The sequence below is a fragment of the Dermochelys coriacea genome, chromosome 10 (genome assembly GCF_009764565.3).
Source record: "Dermochelys coriacea isolate rDerCor1 chromosome 10, rDerCor1.pri.v4, whole genome shotgun sequence".
NCBI lineage: Eukaryota > Metazoa > Chordata > Testudines > Dermochelyidae > Dermochelys > Dermochelys coriacea.
This window is the reverse complement of record NC_050077.1, coordinates 2,226,946-2,248,064: the sequence shown is the minus strand read 5'-3', so window position 1 is coordinate 2,248,064 and position 21,119 is coordinate 2,226,946. Positions and strand designations below refer to the sequence as shown.

The window sequence follows — 21,119 nt, the reverse complement described above, 5'->3', positions numbered from 1 at the left end:
AGCTTTGGTTTGTTTTTGTTTTTTTTTTTAATTGGTTTTTGTTTTGTTAAATCTAGTGTGACTTTGTGTGCCATGTGGTTCATTGGGGTTTTTGATTGGGGTGTTTTTCTTTTGTGGATGTTGAAGTAAGCTGTTTTTAAGCAAAATAAGTGCATGTTATATGTAAGTTTCTTTTAGTTATAAACACATTTTAGTGCTGTAGGAAAAATAATCACTTTTGAGCAGAGTGATTAAGAGAGTGGCATTTTTGTTGCTGAAAGATAAAATTACACTGTATTTCAGAAGTTTAAAATGGAATAACCCTCCCATACAACATTGAAACTCTAGATCGGAATGTGTAAATATAGGAGAAATATCCAGAATATAAGGTCTAAATAATGTGAGTGATTTGACATCAAATTCCAAGTTTATGGTTGGATATAGGTTTTATGTATATGCTAAATGTCTGTTACACAAACGATTATTACCCTTTAACAGGAAAGGGTCTTGGAATTTAGATCCACTTAAAGTGTAGTGAGCTTAAAAATAGTATTTACGCCTGAAAATGTTACATCTACTGTCATGAGTTGCACCTCAGATTATTATAACTGAAAAAGATTAAAGAGGGAAAAGTTCTTTTCAGTTTGCTTTGTAACTTGTCACAAGAAACCTTAGAGTAGATTTGAAAGCACTTATGTATAGTCACTTTCATTATTTCCCCTTCTGTTTATGGATATTTCACACAATAACGGGGTGGGGAAGAGAGAGCCACAGTTTCAGAAATGTGATTGCACAGTCCAAAAAAAGTGTCTGGGGACTCAGCTGGCCAGTGTAGTTCTTCATTTTCACTTTTTCTTTAAATTACTATAATTAGATTTCAAGTTGACAGCATTACTGTTTCATATGAAAATATCACACCTCTTAGTATCCAATTGTGTGAGAGGAACAGTATTCTGAATGGTCTGACAGAACTGCAGATCATTGCAAAAAGGTGTCCGTGACCTATGAATAGGATAGTATTAATGGCACTTGCTGGCATGTTTTGAACCCAAAATATAGCAATGCCCTTGGTGTCTGGTCACAGTCTAGAATGAGCTGTTAGTTCAGCCGGTGGCATTAGTTCCCAATTATCAAATATATCACTTCCGTAGAACTACACAGGTTTTCCATAGAGCTGCAATTAGAGTGGCTTGTAGAATAGGCCCTTACAATTTTACTTTGCTTCATATTTTTAAACTACTGAACAAAATATTAATGATGTTAGGTAAATGATCAATACTGGTAACATTATGCTCAGCTAATTTAATATTGGCTATTCTGGCAAAAAGGCAAATTTATAGACTAGAAAACCATCTACAGAAAGAAGCTAGGAAAGCACAAAAGAATGTGCAGCTTAAACTGAAAATTCATACAGTAGAATCTTCGAGTTACAGACACCTCGGGAATGGAGGTTGTCCGTACCTCTGAACAAGAGGTTATGGACTTTAGCCACCAGGGCAAGGGGTTGTAGCTGCAGGATGGGGGGATAAGTGCAGGGTCGGGGGGAGTTGGGGTTTCTGACCCTTGGGGCGCCAGGCGGGGGGCTCAGGACTTCTGCCCCGTGGGAGCAACGGGGCTCAGGGCATTAGGCCTGGGGAAAGCGCTTGGGCTTCAGCTCTGTTCCCAGTTTCGGGGTGGGGGCGCCAGGGCTCAGAGCTTTAACTACGGGGGGAGCACTGAGCCTGAAACCAGTGCTCCCCTTGTAGCTCAAGCCCCAGTGCCTCCCACAGGGCTAAAGTTGGCAATGGAGTCGCGGGGCTGAAGCACAGAGCCTCGGCGCCCCCAGCAGGGCTGAAGCTCCAAGCCCCAGTGTTCTCCCCAGTCTAAAGCCCTGAGCCTCAGTGTTCCCGAGGGTCAGAAGCCCCAAGGCTCTTCTCCACCCTCCATCCCTCCCCACCCATCCAGAGCACTAATCACCACCACCCCCCGCAGCTGCAGCCCCAGCCCCCCATGGCTGAAGCCCTGAACTGCTACTCCCCTGTGCAGGGCTGAAGCCCTGAGCTTCCAGCTCTTCTTCCTCCTCCCCACCCTGGGCCCTGGTGCTCCCGAGAGTCAGAAATATCCCCACCTGCTGCGGCTGTAGCCCCGAGGCAGTACAATATCTGCTGTTGGGGGGGAGGGTGTTCTTTTTTCCCCCCTGCGCTGCTGCCTGATTGATTACTTCCAGTTCCACGGGGTGTCCGGTTGACCAGTAAATTAACTCTAGTGTTCGTATCTTTGAGGTTCTACTGCACTGTATTTTAGGTTATGCTTCAGAATAAGCTTTTTAGTAGCAGTATATCCAGTGCCTTATGTACTGACGTGTAGACTGTCAGGGTATTGGAGTGATAAATATCATCTTACCCTAGGAAGTCTAGTTAATACAAGGCCAGTTGAGTGGCTGGTAGCTAGTTGTCATCTCTTCTTCTCTCGCTCCCAATCCCAAAATTTCCCCTCAGTTGGGACTAGTGGGGCAGTTTTACATTTAATACATGTTTGCCTGCAGAAGGACATAACAATGAGAACACAATAGTCAGAGGTATAGGTTTGTAGCACTTTGAAGTAGTTCACAATGAACCTAATAAAACATGTTGGTAGAATTCCATCATAGATAGAAGACTTCTAAAAACATCTGTTGGTGATGTGTTAGCAAAGAATCTTTTAAAATGAACTAGCACCACCTTGTGGGATGGATGTGACTTTAATTTAGACTTGGCAGTACTCTTTCTACAGTCACCTGCTTCACTTGCAAGCTCCTAATTTGAACATATTTTGAACACTGAGGTAATGCTAACATCCTCAAGGTACACGTGTGGTTAAAATTTCATCTGAAAAACAATGTATTTTTTTTCTGTTTAGCATAACCCTTTAGAAGCTTGAAACTGAACTTTTTTAATGCAGTTGTCTATCATACATGCAAAGTAATTTGTTCTAGTTAGAAGAGTGATGGGTAACTAATGCTATTAGTAAAATGACTCATTTTATTCTGAAAAGGGAAAAAATCTCAAACTGAAGGAGATAAGGACAAATTTTGGCTCACTAGCCAGCCTTCATAGTATCCTTTTAAAAATAATCTCTTAAGTGATTTCACATGTATTAATGTATTGCCCTTTGGAATAGTGACCATTGGTCCCTTGAAAGCCGCTAGTTCTCACATCAGTACTAAAATCAGCAGGGTATAAGAGCTGTATTTTTTTCAATATTTCACTGAAAATTAAATATACGCATACAACCTATTAGTGCAGTTGTATGGCTAAGATTTTAATGCTACAAAATTCAGAGGTAAGTTTCACCAATAACTGTTAATACCTGACTGCATGATTAAAAATTCAAGCTTTATATTGCATAACATCTCCTTTTTAAATAACAGCACTTAAAGCATCACAAATATTAACTAGTGAATCCTCATTACATCTCTGAGGATCATAGGTAAATATTCCTGTTTTACAGATGGGAAAACTAGAATACAGAAGCTAAAGAGACACCGTCAAGTTAATTTAGCCCCAAAGTTTTTACAAAATCTAACCTGATCTTTATGGACCCCAGATTGATGATATTTTCATGACTTAAATTTTTTTTTTTTAAATCAAATGTTGATCAGATACAAACATTCAGGAGAGTGTTTATAACCCAGAAATTACCGCATTACGGTGAGCCAGAATATGAATGTGATTAAACAAAAACTAAAACGGATTAATCTGTTTTCATTGTCCATACTGAGCCATTCATTTTAGGTGACAGATCTGAGGAATTGCCCCAGATTGAGGTGTCAGTAGAGGAGGTTTGGGAATAAGTTGAAAAATTAAACAGTAATAAGTAACCAGAATAAGATGGTATTCACCCAAGAGTTCTGAAGCAACTCGAATATGGAATAGTAGAACTACTAACTATGGTATGTAACCTATTGCTTAAATCAGCCTCTGTACCAGGTGACTGAAGGATAGCTAATGTAATGCCTTGTTTATTTTATTTTTTTTTTTTAAGGCTCCAGAGGCAATCCTGCCAGTTAGAGGCTGGTAAGCCTAACTCGACTACTAGGCAGATTGGTTGGAACGATAGTAAAGAACAGAATTATCAGACACATAGATGGACATGATTTGTTGGGAAAGAGTCAACACAGCTTTTGTAAAGGGACATCATGCCTCACCCATCTATTAGAATTCTTTGAGGGAGTCAGGAAGCATGGGGCAAGGGTGATCTAGTGGGTATAGTGTACTTGGACTTTCAGAAAGCCTTTGGAAAGTTCTATCACCAAAGACTCTTAAGCAGTCATGGGATAAGAGGGAAGATCCTCTCATAGATCAGTAACTGATTAAAAGATAGGAAACAAAGGCTAGGAATAAGTGGTCAGTTTTCAGAATGGAGAAAGGTAAATAGTGGTGTGTCCCAAGGATCTGTACTAGTATCGGTGCTGTTCAACATATTCATAAATGATCTGGAAAAAGGGGTAAACGGGTGGCAAAATTTGCAGATGATACAAAATTACTCAAGATAGTTAAGTTCAAAGCTGACTGTGAGGAGTTGCAAAGGGATCTCACAAAATTGGGTGACTGGGCAACAAAATGGTAGATGAAATTCAGTGTCGATAAATTCAAAGTAATGCCTTATTGGAAAACATAACCCCAGCTATACCTACAAAATGATGAGTTCTAAATTAGCTGCACCACTCAATGGGCAGTGGCAATCCGAAAAGCTAACAGTGTTAGGGAACATTAGGAAAGGAATAGATATTAAGACAGAAAATATCATTGTGCCACTAGATAAATCCATAGTATTTCCAAACCTTGATGATGCATGTAGTTCTGGTCATGCCAGCTCAAAAAAAGATATGTTAGAATTGGAAAATGTACTAAGAAAGTTAATGAAAATGAAGAGGTATATAGAACAGCTTCCATGTTAGGAGAGGTTGAAAAGATTCAGCTTAGAAAAAAGATGACTGAGAGGAGAGATGATAGAGGTCTGTAAAATCATGAATAATGTGGGGAGAAGGTGAATAGGGAAATGTTATTTACATAACACAAGAACCAAGGATCACCCAATGAAATTAATAGGCAGCAGGTTTAAAACAAATGTAAGGAAGTACTACTTCACACAGTGCACCGTCAACCTCTGGAATTTGTTGGGATGTTGTGAAGGCCTAAAGCAGGGGTCGGCAACCTATGGCACGCGTGTCTCAGCCACCAGTCCTGCTCAGCCCACTGCCGAACCAGCAGGCAGCAGCATGCCATTAAAAATCCTGACTGCCCCCGCCTGCTCTTCTCTGCTCTCCCTCCCCTCCCCTGGGGCAGGGTGTAGAAGCTTGGTCCTGCCGGCGGCTGCTGCAGTGCAGGCAAGCTCCCCCTCTTTCTTCCCCCAGCGTGCTGGGTTCCTGCCCCTCCTCCTCTCCCTCCCTGCTGCCGATCAGCTGATGGCCCTTGCCAGTGAGAGGGAGAAGCAGAGCCGCAACTGTGCTCCGCTGCTCCAGGGAGGAGGCGGAGAAGAGGTGGGGATGGGGACTGGGGGTGGAATCAGGGCATATCCCCTCCAGCCCCTGCCATGAGCCGTTCAGGACGGGGCTGGGAGCACCCCCACAACCCCAGCCCACACCCCCAGCCCTCTGCCCTGACCCCTGCACCCCCTCACAAGCCCTCTGCCCTGACCCCTGCTCCTCCCCCCACACACAGCCCAGCCTCCTGCCCTGACCCCTGCACTCCCCATGACCCTAGCCCTGACTCCAGCCCCCCCACACCCCATGTCCTGACTTTTGCACCCCCTGTGTTCCCACTCCCATCCCTCTCACCAAATGGGAGCTGCCCAGGTAAACACTCCACCTCCAAACCTCCTGCCCCAACCCTGAGCGCGCCCCCCCCCATTCTAGCTCCTGGCCAGACTCTGCACCCCAGCCCTGTGCTCAGTGCACTCCTACCCTCAGCTCAGTGCAGAGAGAGAGGAAGAGAAGGGGCTAGAACCAGGGAGAAGGTAGGTACCCACTCTATGTGGACAGGGCCGGGATCCCAGACCAGCATTGGGCTGAGTGGGGCTGGGATCCTGGCTGGCAGGAGCCGGCGGATGGAATCCCAGACCGGCAGCGGGCTGAGCCGCTCAGCCCATTACCGGTCTGGTGTTCTGGCTGCTGGTCCCTAGCCAGCCAGAGCCCCGCTCAGCCTGCTGCTGGCCTAGGTGAATGGAACCCCAGGCTGGCAGCAGGCTGAGCAGGCTGGCAGTGTAAGATCAGCATTTTGATTTAATTTTAAATGAAGCTTCTTAAACATTTTGAAAACCTTGTTTACTTTACATACCACAATAGTTTAGTTATATAATATATAGACTTATAGAGAGAGACCTTCTGAAAAACTTTAAAATGTATTACTGGCACGCAAAACCCTAAATTAATGTGAATAAATGAAGACTCGGTACACCACTTCTGAAAGGTTGCCGACCTGTGGCCTAAAGTATAATTGGGTTCAGAATAGAAATAGGTAAATTTATGGAGGACAGGTCAGTCAATGGCCATTAGCTAACTGAGATGGTCAGGGATGCAACCCTATGCTCTGAGTGTGTCACTCAGGTGTGCCCAAGTCTCTGACTGACAGAAACTGGGACCGAGCGACAGTCCAGGTTACTTAATAATACCATCTGAAGCATTTAGCTCCAGCCGCTGTTGGAAAACCAAATATTGAGCTAGATGGACCATAGGTTGACCCACTATCGCCGTTCTTGCATTCTTAATGTAGGGAAAAAATTTAAGAACGTTAATTGTGAGAACCAGGGATTTCAAAACTAGTTAAAAGTTATGCCACACTTGTTTTCAGAAAATGGTTTTTAGCTTGATATTCTTTTCATTTACTTACCAAAGATAATACAATGAGTAAATGGCACAACTTTCAACTAGATTTGAAATCTCTGAATCTCACCTGTGAGTTTAGTCCCATAAACCACTCTTTCTCTCACCAAAGGAACACCTCTTTCTCAGGCACTAAAAATTTAAATCGACATCGCTATGTCACTCAGGGTTGTAACGCCATAGTTAAACACACCTAACCCTGGTGTAGATGGGCTAGATCAATGGAAGCATTATTCTATCAACCTAGTTACCGCTGCTTGGGAATTACCTACATTGACAGAAAAACCCCTTCTGTCAATGTCAGAAGCATCTACTCTAGAGCAGCATAGCTGCCACCCTGCATCTGTGCTGCTGTATCACCCATAATGTAGACATGCCTTAGAAGGGGCGGGGGAAACTGCTTGGTTGGTGCTTCGAAAATGGCTTGATCTATACCTAAATCTGAGGTTGACCTAGCTAAGTCATGGAGGGGTGTAAAAAATTCACACCCTGAGATTTAAAGTTCAGCTGACCTAACCCCTGTATAGAAGTCTTCTGTTGACCTAGCAACCATCTGTCGAGGGGGGTTTTTCACTAAAGTGATGGGGAAACCTTTCTGTCACAGGAGCAAGTGTCTACGGTTACAGCAGCACAGCTGCAGCATGTAGTTGTGCTGCTGTAGTATCTGTATCCTAGACATAGCCTAGGTTGAACAAAGCCAATTATTCTGAATTCTCGTTTGTATTTTCTTTTACTTGTATGAACCAGATTTATGTTGAGTGAGGTATAATTACTGAGGCTTCAAAAATCTGATTATCCATTTTGGAATTAAATTAACTGCCACACTTATCTGGCACTCGTGTACTCCTAATTATATAGATAGTAGCAGCTTCCTTTTTCTCCTCAAACAGAGTATAGTCATCAAATTTAAAGGGTCCCTCCTGAAAGGAAAATCCATTTACATTTGCTCTCTTGTCTTTTAAGATAAGTTATTTAAATGGAAGGCCTCTGCTTCAGTCTGAAATTTGAATGTGGTATAGTCTGAGTATTTCATGTTCAGTTGGCCTAAATTGAAAAATAAGGTTTGCATTTCAATTAAGACCATTAACTTTGAACATATTAATCAAATTATATTGTAGGAAAAGGAAATTCCCCATACATACATACATACATACATTTTTAGTGATGTGTGAATGTGTGGTGGTGAAAATAATAGAATTCTGCTTGTATATTTCTCATAAGAACAGCCATACTGGGTCAGACCAAAGGTCCATCTAATTCAGTATCCTGTCTTTCAACAGTGGCCAATGCCAGGTGCCCCAGAGGGAATGAACAGAACAGGGAATCATCAAGTGATCCATTCCCTGTTGCCCATTCCCAGCTTCTGGCAAACAGAGGCTAGGGACACCATCCCTGCCCAGCCTGGCTAATAGCCATTGAGGGACCAATCCTCCATGAATTTATCTAGCTCTTTTTTTGAACACTGTTATAGCTGTGAAAGACAAGACGTCCTCTGGCAAGGAGTTCCACAGGTTGACTGTGCGTTGTGTGAGCATATGAACCAGAATTAAATATATTGAGTTCCTATTTTTGTATGCCTTAGCTGGGAGATCCAAGAATACACCTATGATGCTTCTCTGAGCACCTCTGCCATATTAAGTCAGTGGGAGAAATGTGATCAGTGAAAGAAACTAGTTCGCTTCTTAGCTTTACATCCTGCTGTTAAAATGACTTTCTGTGGCATTTCTTGTACAGTAGAAAGTAACGAAACTAAAGATGACACTTTGCACACACAAATAAATAAATGCTAAGTGCTATTCAGACATTACCAACTATTAATATCTGAAGTCATGGGGTGGGAAATAGTTATGATAACACTTTCACTTCTTGTGGAGCAGTGTTAAAAATAGTTTGCCATTTATTTTAATGTTGTTGTGTTCTGATATATAAGTGTTATGCTCCTTCTGTTGATAGAGGCACACATTTTAAATGTTGTACATTGCTAGAGAAGTGATATGAGGGCCAAACAGGGTCTCATATGTTACAGTATTTTTCACAGGTTGTGGCTTCCAGAATCAATTCCTTTAAATAAATGAAAATGGAGTTGTGTAAGTTTTGATGTTTTAGGAATTTTAGGATTGGTGTGTAGAAACTGGAAAGTGAGTTGGTGGAAAAACATTCTTACTATATTGCTTAGTGTGTGTGTATATATATATGAATTAGTCATCAGTATTTCAGATGAGCTTCAGAGTTGCAGAGTAAAACAGTAATGTTATTTAATGTAAGTGCAGCAGGTTTGGAGCCAGGTTGACTAATCTAATTTCATTCACCTTTGTTGTATCTACTTTCACACTAGGAATATTTTTGCTTTGAAAACAGTATTCAGGACGAAGCTTGCTCTTTAAAATGCATATGTATTTTACTCTGTATTGCTTTCCAAAAACCTGAATGACTCTTTCAAATCAGTGATCTCTGCAGTTGGTACGGTACGAAAAAATTCTGGTACAAAACCCTGAGTTATTTAGCGATTTCCTTAACACTTTCTTGAGATAAACTTGCCAGGTTAATACAAATATTGTAAATATAATATGCTCCAGGAACAGACAGGCACATCAAACAGGAATCATGCAGTGTTGGCAAGTTGATTACATAATGCTGCTTATACTCGAGAGAGCTTAGAGAAGTATCTTTCTGAATTAACAATTAATTAATTTTAATTTTCTTCTACAAAATAAAATAAAATGTATTTCATATCCTGGAAAAAATAAAAGCTACTGATACTATCTAGAAGTTAGTTTTTCTTAGAATAGACTGACTTCTGACCTGTGTGCTTTCTCCATTAGCTGCCATAGCAACTAGTCTGGGCTGAAAAATAAATACACTGAACCAAGTCCAACTGAAGATCAGGGCAAGAGCTTTAGATATAGCCAGAAATGCAGTGTGCGCAAGTACATGGTGATGCACAAATGTGGCTTTAATTTTTACTTTTAACTGTTATTTCTACTGCAGATCTATGGTGGATCATTATCTCCTATTCTTAGAGCAGCATAAGAGCTGCTCTCATTTAAACTGCCTGTAGCAGTCACAGAAAGCAGAAAATAGACAAGGATCAGTGTGATTTTTCCCGCCCCAACCATGCCCCTCTTTCTGTAGCCTCACCTGGTATGCTGGCATTGAGGAGGGTGTTAGGCTTATGAACACATGTATCAGCCTTCTGCCATTGCAGAGCTCATCTTTGCAGCAAGGCAGACCTATGACCAAATTATATGAATGGTAAAGTACAGAATGGCCATGCTGCACCCTTATGGTCCTGTACAGATCTGGGACTTGCGAGTGTCAAGTGCAGACAAATATTACACATGCCTTTTGTTTTGAGATCTCCATGTATATTCTCCAAGAACATACATTTTCTCTTGCTGCTTTAATAACCTGAGCTGTCTTGTGTAAAAGTAGAAATAACACTCCCTCTGTCTCTCGAAAATCTTGACTGACTGCAAGATTTCCTGGCCCGTGATCAGTATTTTTGAGAGAAGATTTTGTACTGCTTTGTACTTCCATGTGGGGAAAAACTCTAGAACTATTCGCCCATACTTTGCCAAAGCACTCTAGAGCCCGGTCTGCTAGAACGTTTTGTACTATTGTTCACAATGTCATGTGTAACACACCACATGTGCTCACAAGTACTAAAAGTGATGATAGAGAGGCAGAAGATTGGTGCACAAGAAAATAATGCTGTTCCAAATTTAGGAAGGTACTATGAAAGGAATAAGAAGTGCGGGGGACCTTGAAAACAAGGACAAGATCTTAAGCTTGATGCAAAGGAGAGAAGATTCTAATGAAGCAACTTGAAGGTGTCCATAGTGGTGGCACGTTCAGCATTGAAAAGAAAGCATTTGTCTTCTAGTAGTTTTATTAATTAATTCTCATATTACAGAAGTGGTCTGGTCATAACATGATCCCGGTTGTGCTTGGAGCTATACACAGAGGTACACGATTCCTGCTCCAAAGAACTTCTGTTCTATGGAGACAAATTAAAAAGAATGGGAAAGGAGGGGAAATTATTGTATATATAAAAAATGGTACATTTTTTAGGTTTGAAATTACATTACTTCTGCTTTGGTTCTTCTCTGTTCTAATCTGGGCAAGATTTTTTTTTACCATCTAGAGTCAATAGATCAGTTGTTAAACTAATAGTTTAAAAAGCAAAAATACATTTAAGGAAAATGTTTGTCAGCCCATAATAAGATGAATTACATTGTATTTAGGACAAAGTTAATAGAGACTTGGGTTCTTATATGTCCTGTCTTATATGTACTCTGAAGTTTGGGAACTTTCCTTTCTTTTTCAATGCTGTGGAAATGTACTGTCATGCCAAGTGCTTACAAGCAATGAAATTTAAAGATCATAGTTGTGGCTTCGTTCCATGTTGGAGGAGAGTCACTTTAAAGGTCAAGTTGGCCTTCTGCCTCAACCATGAGATTCTTCGGCAAAATGTTGAGAGATGGTACTCAAATGAGCAGCAATAATGGTGATCTTGGCCTTCTCAAAACAGCTGGAACTTTCTGCAGGATGCTTGAACATAATTGCTCTCCCTCAAGTAGAGTGTACCTACAAAGAGAGGCTGCTTTTTAGTATTACTTATTTGGGCACTGCCTAAAATAACAGACAGCCTGAATGGGAGCCCTTGTTCTGTCTGTTGGAAAGCTAGGAAGTATATTGATGTAAATTGCCACGACAGCTGAAACTGTATGTTCTCAGCAGCAGAACTGAGTTAAAGGCATATGTGGCTCTTCCCCATAAAAACACTGAAATCTGCCTCCACTTTAAGCCCTGTTTCCACTGTGATGCAATATGGAAGCTGGCTCTCTGTGTTTCTAAGTGCGCAAATTAGTCTTATCAGTAGTTTTCATAGGAATTTGTTTGGTATGTGATTTTCCTGTTTCTCCCTCTTTTGTATTTGCATACTAAAAATGCAGTAAGTAGTTTTACCTTTTATTTAAGTTAAAAAAAAAATCTTGTTTTGCTGTTGGAAACTCAAGTTTCATAACTGTATATAGGGTTGGACATTTGTGCGATCCAAAAACACTTGGTCAATTTGCTGGTCAAACATTGCTCAAATATGTCAAAAGTGGTTAATATTTTAAAGCACTAATTTATTAGAATAGTAACAATAGTAACAAAAAGGAGTAAGACTTTATGGTGTCCAGTAGACTTGGCTTTAGATATTTATACCTAATTACGAAAACCAAGTTACTTAACTGAGTTATTTTAACTCCCAGAAATGTGAAACACAATGAAATGGAGTTCTAAAAAAATGAAAGAATTATTACCTTTTTTTAGCAATGTTAAGTTGGCATTTCAATTGTGAATATTATTCAAGACTGAACAGTTACAAAAGAAAAATGAAATAAAACAAACACATAGCAACTATAAAAGTCATTTTAAAATGCACTTATGCTAGGTAGGCAACTGGCCAGCTCTTCAGGCATCTTGCTTTTCATTATCTTTATTGACTTCATTTATACCTTTGTCATCATTTTAATGTGCTTTGTAAACTACAGTGTGCATTGATGGCCTGATATACAAATAAAGATATACATACGAACTTGGAATGGTTGTTCTAGAGAATCCCAGCCAATCAAGATGCTCATTTTTCAATTAGTTCACCTTTTTCCCAACCGGTGACAGTATGTAGTAAAGTAAGTGGTCAAGGCGTTTAAGTAGGCTTGCTAACACTTGGCAGCATGATGCAACCAAAATGTAGGTCTCCACCTACATCCAGGCATTTTTGCGGGAATATTTGACCATGGCCAAATTGGTGGTCAATTGACTTTTTTTGGTTGGTCAATTGACTATCTTGCCAAGCCTAATTGTATGTAACTTTGCTGCCAAAGAAAAGCTTTGTAATGATAGCCGCCAAGCAGACTTTAGCTTCACAACGTTGAAATCATCTAAGTGGGAAAGTGCACATCTTCCTTAAAAAGCCATGTTTTTTCTCATCAGTGCTTTTAAATAGACCATAATGTCTTATGTGGTGAGTGAAGCTGAATTTTGAGTTTACAAATGAGAGAAATAGGATTAATTTTAGCAAAGTAGCATTAGCTAATCAGTAAACTTGCAATAAAAGTACCTTCTTTCCCTTACCCCTTCATGCTCTCTACCCCACAAAAAAACAATTAAGAATTAAAATAGCTATTTGACTCTCAAGTCTATTTAACTCTCCATCCTAGATGAATAGCATGGTTAGTACCTACACAGCTTTACACATTCAAAGGTTGGACTTGAAAAATTTGTAGACACACTAGCTAGAAGATGATATAAAAGATGGGGAAGAGCCAATAGCCATGTACAGATCCAGTAGCTCCAGTGCATCAGCAGCTGCTGCTCATGGAAAAGATTCAGAAAAGGGCAACAAAAATGGTTAGGGATATGGAGCAGCTTCCATAAGAGGAGAGAGTAATAAGACTGGAACTTTTCAGCTTAGAAAAGAGATGACTACGGGGGGAAATGACAGAGGTCTATAAAATCATGACTGGCGTGTAGAAAGTAAATAAGGAAATTACTTACTCCTCATAACACAAGAACTAGAGGTCAGCAAATGAAATTAATAGGCAGCAGGTTTAAAACAAAGGAAGTATTTCTTCACACAATGCACAGTCCACCTGTGGAACTCTTTGCCAGAGGATGTTATGAAGGCCAAGACCATAACAGGGTTCAAAAAAGAACTAGATAAATTCATGGGGGATAGGTCCCTCAATGGCTATTGGTCAGGATGGGCAGGGGTGGTATCCCTAGCCTCTGTTTGCCAGAAGCTGGGAATGGGCAACGGGATGGATCACTTGATTCCCTTTTCTGTTCGTTCCAGCTGAAGCACCTGGCGTTGGCCACGGTTGGAAGAGAGGGTACTGGACTAGATGGACCTTTGGTCTGGCCCCAGTATGGCTGTTCTTTTGTTTTTCAAAGCAGTAGGAGAGTGGAACTAACATGGGTTCTAATCAGTTTTATTGCCCACAGAATTCTGTTTTGCAACCCTGGCCACCTCTTGTCAATGTAACTGCAGCTGCTTGACAATTTTAGGAGTGGCAAAGAAGGTAGAGCAGTTAACCTTCCAAATGTGATACAGTATTGTTCTCCTGAATCTGTAGGCAATTGAAGGATTAAGGACCTCATTTTTAGAAATCTTAAATTCTGCAGAAATTAATGGATTAGGTACCTTCTCCCACTCTGGGAAACTGCCTACTTACCAGTAGTAAGTAGGTTAGTGGATATTTAAAGCCCCATTCAAAGTACTATACAAACGTTAACTTACTTGCAGCACCCCAGAGGAAATTAAGGCAGAGGGTGAATGTCTTACCCAAGGCAAGGGTACAAACTTTCAATTGTGTATGGTGGTCTAGACGACACTGCCTCTGCAAGATGACTAGAAGAAAACTTTCAAACTTGTAATCTTGCCTCACCTGCCAATCTAGGAAGTGTTACTGGGATGAGAATGCAAGCCAGTGGAAGCATTTTCAGACGTTAAAGTGGCAATGGATTGTCTTGTGAGTGGGCTTTCTAAACTTCCCTAATATAAGTCTTTTTTTTATTGGACTGTAGAATTTTGAAGTAGTTAGTTCTGATAAAGCCCCCCACTAAATCTCTCTTGGAGCAAGTGAACATGTTCCTTACCTGCAAGTAAGTCCTTAGACAGTAGCTGCTGCTGTTTCCTTTTTATTGTTAGGTTTATCTGGTGCTTTTCAAAGTTCTCCTAGTTTTTTTGTAAAAAGAAAAGAAAAGGAGTACTTGTGGCACCTTAGAGACTAACAAATTTATTCGAGCATAAGCTTTCGTGAGCTACAGCTCACTTCATCGGATGCATTTGATGAAGTGAGCTGTAGCTCACGAAAGCTTATGCTCTAATAAATTTGTTAGTCTCTAAGGTGCCACAAGTACTCCTTTTCTTTTTGCGAATACAGACTAACACGGCTGCTACTCTGAAACCTAGTTTTTTTTGTGTTTAATATGAACCATCTTGATTACAGTACTACTGCTGAAGAAAAGCAGATTACTATTGCCAGGGATATCTAACTCATATTCTCAAGAACACTCTAGACTATCCTGTACTTGCTGCACCCTTAACTTATATTCACTTTCTCTTCTGCCTACTCCTGCAGTCTTGTCCTTCTGCCATTTGTGGTTCTCTGCAATTCCTCTTCATTCCAGCCACATAGTCACTTCAGTCTACACTACAAACTTCAGTGCATTTTGAGAACTTCTTGCAGTGTGTTGTGGGGTAGAAATGACTCACCCATGGATCTCTGGAGCTAGGTATCAGGTTCCCAGCATGCAACTTTCTCCATCCCATGATGCCATCCATAGCCCATAATTTTCCATGTTTTTTTTTTTTAAACTCCCGCAAACCTGTGGAGCACTTTCCCTGTCCCTCTTCTTGACAGAAGCATGGAGCCCTCAGAGCTCCACGCTATTCTCGTGAATGTCACAAATACGGGATGCGTGATTCTTCTGTATTTGTTGACCCATAAGAAGTACCAGAACAACAGGGGAACATGACAATTTCTTTGAGGACATTTGCTGAGAGGCACAGAGACAAACAATTCAGGGTTGTTGCCGACATTCACAGAGCAGCTGCAGATGGTCGAGCGCCGCTTCTTGGAATGAAAAACAACCACTTACTGGTGGAATCACATCGTAATGCGGGTTTGAGATGTTGAGCAATGGCTGCAGAACTTTTGGGTTTGAAAGGCCTCATTCCTGGATCTGTTGTGCTGAGCTCATCCCAACCCTCTAGTGCAGCAGCACCATAATGAGAGCTGTGTTGACAGTGGGGAGGTGAGTGGCTACCACGCTGTGCAAACTTGCGATGCCGGATTGCTACTGTCGGTGTGAAATCATTTTTGGAAGTGGAAAATCCACAGTGGGGGCCATTGTTGTGCAAGTGTGTAGGTCTATTAATCACCTCTTGCTATGCAGGACTTTGATTCTGGACAGCGTGCAGGACATAGCACATGTGTTTGCAATAATGGGTTTCCCAAACTGCAATGGGGCAATAGACAGTTTGCACATCCCTTTTTGTCTCTAGCCCACCTTGCCATTGAGTAAATCAGCAGAAACGGCTTCTCTTCTCTGGTTATGAAAACATTGGTGAATCCATGGGGACGCTTCCCCAATATTGTTGTGGACTGGTCAGGGAAGGTACGTGCCACCTGCATCTTAAGAATACAGGACTTTTCGGAAAGCTGCAAGCTGGGACATTTTTTCTGACTGGTGAATATTGAAATGCAAATGGTGATTCCGGAGGACTGAGCTTACCTCTTGTTCCCCTGGCTTATTAAGCGGTACACTGGCCATCTTGACAGCACCAAGAAAAGATTAAACTACTGGCTCTGCAGGTGCAGAACGACAGTTGAATGTGCTTTTGGTAGATGGAAGGGATGCTGGCGGTGTTTACTCACTAGTTTGAATTTCAGTGAGAAATATATGATGATAGCTGCCTGTGGTCCTGTATGATATTTGTGAGGCAAAGGAGGAAAACTGCCACCAGAGAGGAGGTGTAGGTCAACCATATCTCTGCACCATTTGGGAAGGTGGTATTACTGGGTTGCTATAACAGGGTGCTTAAGTTGGCTGGAGACAAATTTGAGTGTAGACATGTAGACACATGCACAGGTTGACCCAAGGTGACTTACATTGACCTAACTTTGTAGTCTACTCTAGACCATCTCTTCAAACGTTTTTCCTCAGTGGAAAGAGGTAAATAATGGGGTCCCCCAAGACCCTCTACTGGGACCTGTGCTGTTTAACATATTCATAGATGATCTGGAAAAGGGGGTGAATAGCGAGGTGGCAAATTTTGCAGATGATGCAAAATTACTCAAGATAGTTAAATACAGAGCTGACTACAAAAAATCACAAAGGGATCTCTCAGAACTGGATGACTGGGCATCAAAATTGCAGATGAAATTCAGTGTTAAGTTGGAAGTAATGAACACTGAAAAAAAATGCCAATTATACATACAAAATGATGTGTTCTAAATTAGCTGTTACCACTCAAGAAAGAGCTCTTAGTCATCATGAATAGTTCTCTGAAAACAACTGCTCAGTGTGCAGTGGCAAGCAAAAAAGCTAACAATGTTTGGAATCATTAGGCCTGGGATACATATATAAAACAGAAAATATCCTAACGCCACTATTTAAATCCATGGTAAACACACACCTTGAATATTGTATACAGTTCTGATTGTCACATCACAAAAAAGATATATTAGAGTTGGAAAAGATACAGAGAGAGGCAATGAAAATGATGAGGGGGTTGGAACAGCTTCCATGCAAGAAGAGATTAAAGACTTGGGACTGTTCAGCTAGAAAAGAGGTGACGAAGAAGGGATAAGATGGGGATCTATAAAATCCTGAAAGGTGGGGAGAAAGTGAATAGGGAAGTGTTATTTACTCCTTCTCATAACACAAGAACCAGGGGTCACCCAATGAAATTAACAGGCAGCAGGTTTAAAACAAACATAAGGAAGTACTTCCTCTCACAACCACAGTCAGCCTGTGGAACTCCTTGACAGGGGATGTTAAGGCGAGAAACATAACAAGGTTAAAAAAAGAATTAGATAAGTTCATGGTGAATAGGTCCATCTGTGGCGATTAGCCAAGATGGTCAGGGAGACAATCCCATGCTCCAGGTGTCCCTAAACCTCCAACTGCCAGAAGCTGGGGCTGGACATCAGGGGATGGATCGCTTGAAATTTCCCTGTTCTGTTCATTCCTTCTGAAGCATCTGGCACTGTCGGAGACAAGATACTGTGCTAGATGGGCCACCAGCTTGACCCAATATGGCCACTCTTACTTTCTTATTACCTTAATAAACTTCCTTTAGCCTGCAATTTACCTTACTGTTTGTCTTTGTTACTATCTTACCATTTCTTGCGGCATAGTCTGTAGGAGTACTTGCATCTTCACTGCTCTTCGATTTCAGCTTTCTTTTCTATTCATATGTTCCCATTCTTGTTCAAAGGACTAAATTCCATTCTAACTGCAAGAATGGAGTGCTTTTAAAACTGCCTAGAAAGTGAGAATAGAATACATCATAATGCTGCACAGCTGCATTGGTAGCAAACTTGTGTTGCATAAAGTATGTAAGGATGAATTGAATTTTTATGTAAAAATTTCCTGGCTCCAACTCTATTAAACTATGCTGCTATTTTAACATTTGTCTGCGGAAGTTGGTTATGTCTGAAAGAAGATGGGGCAAATTTGACATGTAAAAGTTCAATTTCAGAGCTAATTTGCAGAAGAAGGTAAAGATTAAATAGTACTGGAATCCTGCCAATCCTTTAGAACTAACACTGACTTGTGAATTAAAGTAAACTAAAAAGAATAATCCTTAATTATGTCCTTTGGTAGAAAGGAGGTACCATATATAGAATGGTACTGCACATGGTTTTTGGTGGTTTTAATTTCAGGGATGTAGAGGAAGGATCTCTGCTGCTGGATGTTGCATATTGAAAATAGGCCTATTAAAACACGCACCATAATAAAACTGTTTACCACTTGTGATGTAGAGTGACAGTATATATTATCTTGATTTAGACTAACTGATCCCTTTAGAAATTTTATGCAGTCAACAAATTAGGGATAAAATTCCCATATCTCTTTAAGATCACTTCTGAAAAGAGTCTAAATGAAGGAATAGAAATGTCTACTGAATGCATTTTGGGAGAGTTAATTACAAACTGTGTGGTTCAGGGATTTAGTGCAAGACGAGGAAGAACAGTTGATGGAAGAAAGGAAAAAGAGAAAAGAAGACAAGAAAAAGAAGGAAGCTGCTCAAAAAAAGGTATGTGGATCATTTAAGTTTAAAAAAGGATTTGGCTTTGTTTTTTTTCTCAGACTAATTTTGCTTTTTGTAGTATAGCTGTTAAAGATAAGCCTATTTTTTAAAAATCTAATCATAACACTTCCAAAGCACAAGGCAATCATCAAGTAACTGTTTTACTTAACATCTTTACTGACCTTGCAGGCATAGTTTCTTCAAAGCTAAATATCTTGTTTAGATATCCATTTAGCTCACAGATCTTCAATTGATAGGGACATTTTTGGATGCAAGCCCCTGAATACACAATGTGAAGACTGACATAGTATGAAATGTTTTTTAAGATAGTTGTTTTTAGCTGTTAGCTTTATTTTAATGCATCTGATTAGCCTTCTGTGATGAGTGTGACTCTTCATCACATATGCTTTATCAAAGACAGATAAAATTAAAACATTGGCAACAGGGAGTGGGGTTTAAGACTAATTATGGTAAAGTGCTTTGAAGATATAAGAGCATTAAATAAATACTAAAAAATTATTCCTGAGACATTTTAAAAGAAAAAATACAAAATTACTTTTTGGGTAATGCTAAAATAGTATCCGTCAGTCATTGGTATTTAATATTGTAGATGTCCTGGTTGAAAGGAGCCTGTAAATCTGGTTAAGAACATATTTCCATTTCAGACTTCCAATTCCTTTAAGGAGACATCTAAAATAAGACTAGTTCTCAATTTTTTTCTTGATCCTGCTGATTAACATTAAATGTTCAGTTCATACGCAGAAAAATGGCTAGTCAATTCTGCAACCCAGATCTCATGTCAAAATAAAGGGGTTCATCTCATTTACATAACGAACTAGGTGTGTACCTAGTTTATCTTCCTCCCCCATCCCAACCCAGTCATCTTTTCCTGGAACACTCCTTAGAAGAAATGGGGTATTTGCATATAACCCAGCATGAGACCCTCTGTAATCTTTATAGCAGCAACAACAACAAACTGTATAAGGACTTGCTTCAGTAGTGCACAACTCCATCACTAGTGTTCAAGTACAAATGCATAAATCGTTTTCTGTTAGGGTTCAAAATCTTCCAGCAATGCCCTTAACTGGAAAGGAGATTCTTTGCTCATGGGATTTTTGGCTTCACTTTTTTCTGAGATGGTGCTTCATAGATGTCAACGCTGAACACCGCATATTAATATAAGGGCAGGTCTATATTCCTGCTTAAGCCAATCTAATTTGGGTTGCTCAGGGGTGTGAAAAGACACCCCCTCCAACCCCCCTGAGTGACGCAAGTACAATGAGCTAAGCGCTGTCCACACCGGTGCTATGTTGGCTGGAGATGCTCTCCCTCTGGCATAGCTTCTCTCTCGTGGAAGTGGAGTAATTATGCTGACAGGAGAGCACTCTCCCATCAGCACAGAACATCTTCACCAGCAGCACAACTACATCAGTACAGCTGCGCTGATGTAACGCTTCTAATGTAGACCTGCCTGTTACCATTGCTGGAATCCTTGCCCCAAAATGTGCTTGGTTGGGGTTTTTTTATGCATCCGATGAAGTGAGCTGTAGCTCACGAAAGCTTATGCTCTAATAAATTTGTTAGTCTTTAAGGTGCCACAAGTACTCCTTTTCTTTTTGCGAATACAGACTAACACGGCTGCTACTCTGAAACCAGCAGAAAGCTTGACTCATTCAGTGACAAACTATGCACCAGAAAGAATTTTTTTTCAAGTGTTTTAAAGAAATACTGAGCATACACAGCCTTGTAACTGAACTTTACTGAAATTCTGTCTAAACTAGTTCCTTTCTCCATGTGGCCATGCTGACTGTCCTTAAGAAGCCAAAAGATTTCCCCTGCTTTCACTGTAGAAGCAACAGAATGCTAAGTGTTTAGGCTTGATTCTTCAGAAATGTAAGTAGTTTCTCTATAGGGAGAGCAGTAGAATGTAACTAGCTGCTTGTGGCCCTGGAGAAGCTCGGGCTCTAGACCAGGAAAAAGCAGTTTTGAAAAACAAGTTAAGCAAATACATTTCAATTAAGTGGTGTCTAACACTTCAGCACACCCTATACAAACAGTGTTTGACACCTTTAAAAATGTTGGCTGGTTATGATCTGCTTTAGGCTCCCGAGCTAACATTTAAAAAATAAATAAATAAAAAAATAAAACCTTGTCTGTCCTAGGTGCCGACGTGTTTTTAAACACTAATTAATTAAAATGTGTTAGCTAACTTAAAAAAAGGTTTTGGCTTTTTAACTCTTCTAAATAGGGCTGATTTAGAGGTCAGTTGGTAGCCTTTGCACCTGATCATTGTGGACAGTTGAGTCCAACTCACTACCTATAGAGATGCAAAAATTTGCCTCCTTTATTTTCCTATTCCTGAGCCACTGCTGGAATTGTCACTTAAAGATCAACTTGAAGCTCATTCAGCAGAGCTGTGGCAGTGATAAAATCCAGCCTCAGGCCTATTTGATCTCCTAAGATTTGTAAATCATCCAGCTGGAAATA

At 40.5% G+C, this 21,119-nt stretch overlaps 1 protein-coding gene across 12 annotated transcripts in view; it reads left to right on the top strand.

Annotated features, from left to right (window-relative positions):
- TNRC6A (trinucleotide repeat containing adaptor 6A) overlaps positions 1 to 21,119 on the top strand; it is a 164,229-nt gene that overhangs the window by 95,367 nt on the left and 47,743 nt on the right. For all 12 annotated transcript variants that reach the window (XM_043494655.1, XM_043494654.1, XM_043494650.1 and 9 more), the window contains one exon: positions 18,548 to 18,638. In XM_043494655.1, the coding sequence (XP_043350590.1) occupies positions 18,548 to 18,638 (91 nt within the window). The remainder of the gene's footprint in view (positions 1 to 18,547; positions 18,639 to 21,119) is intronic.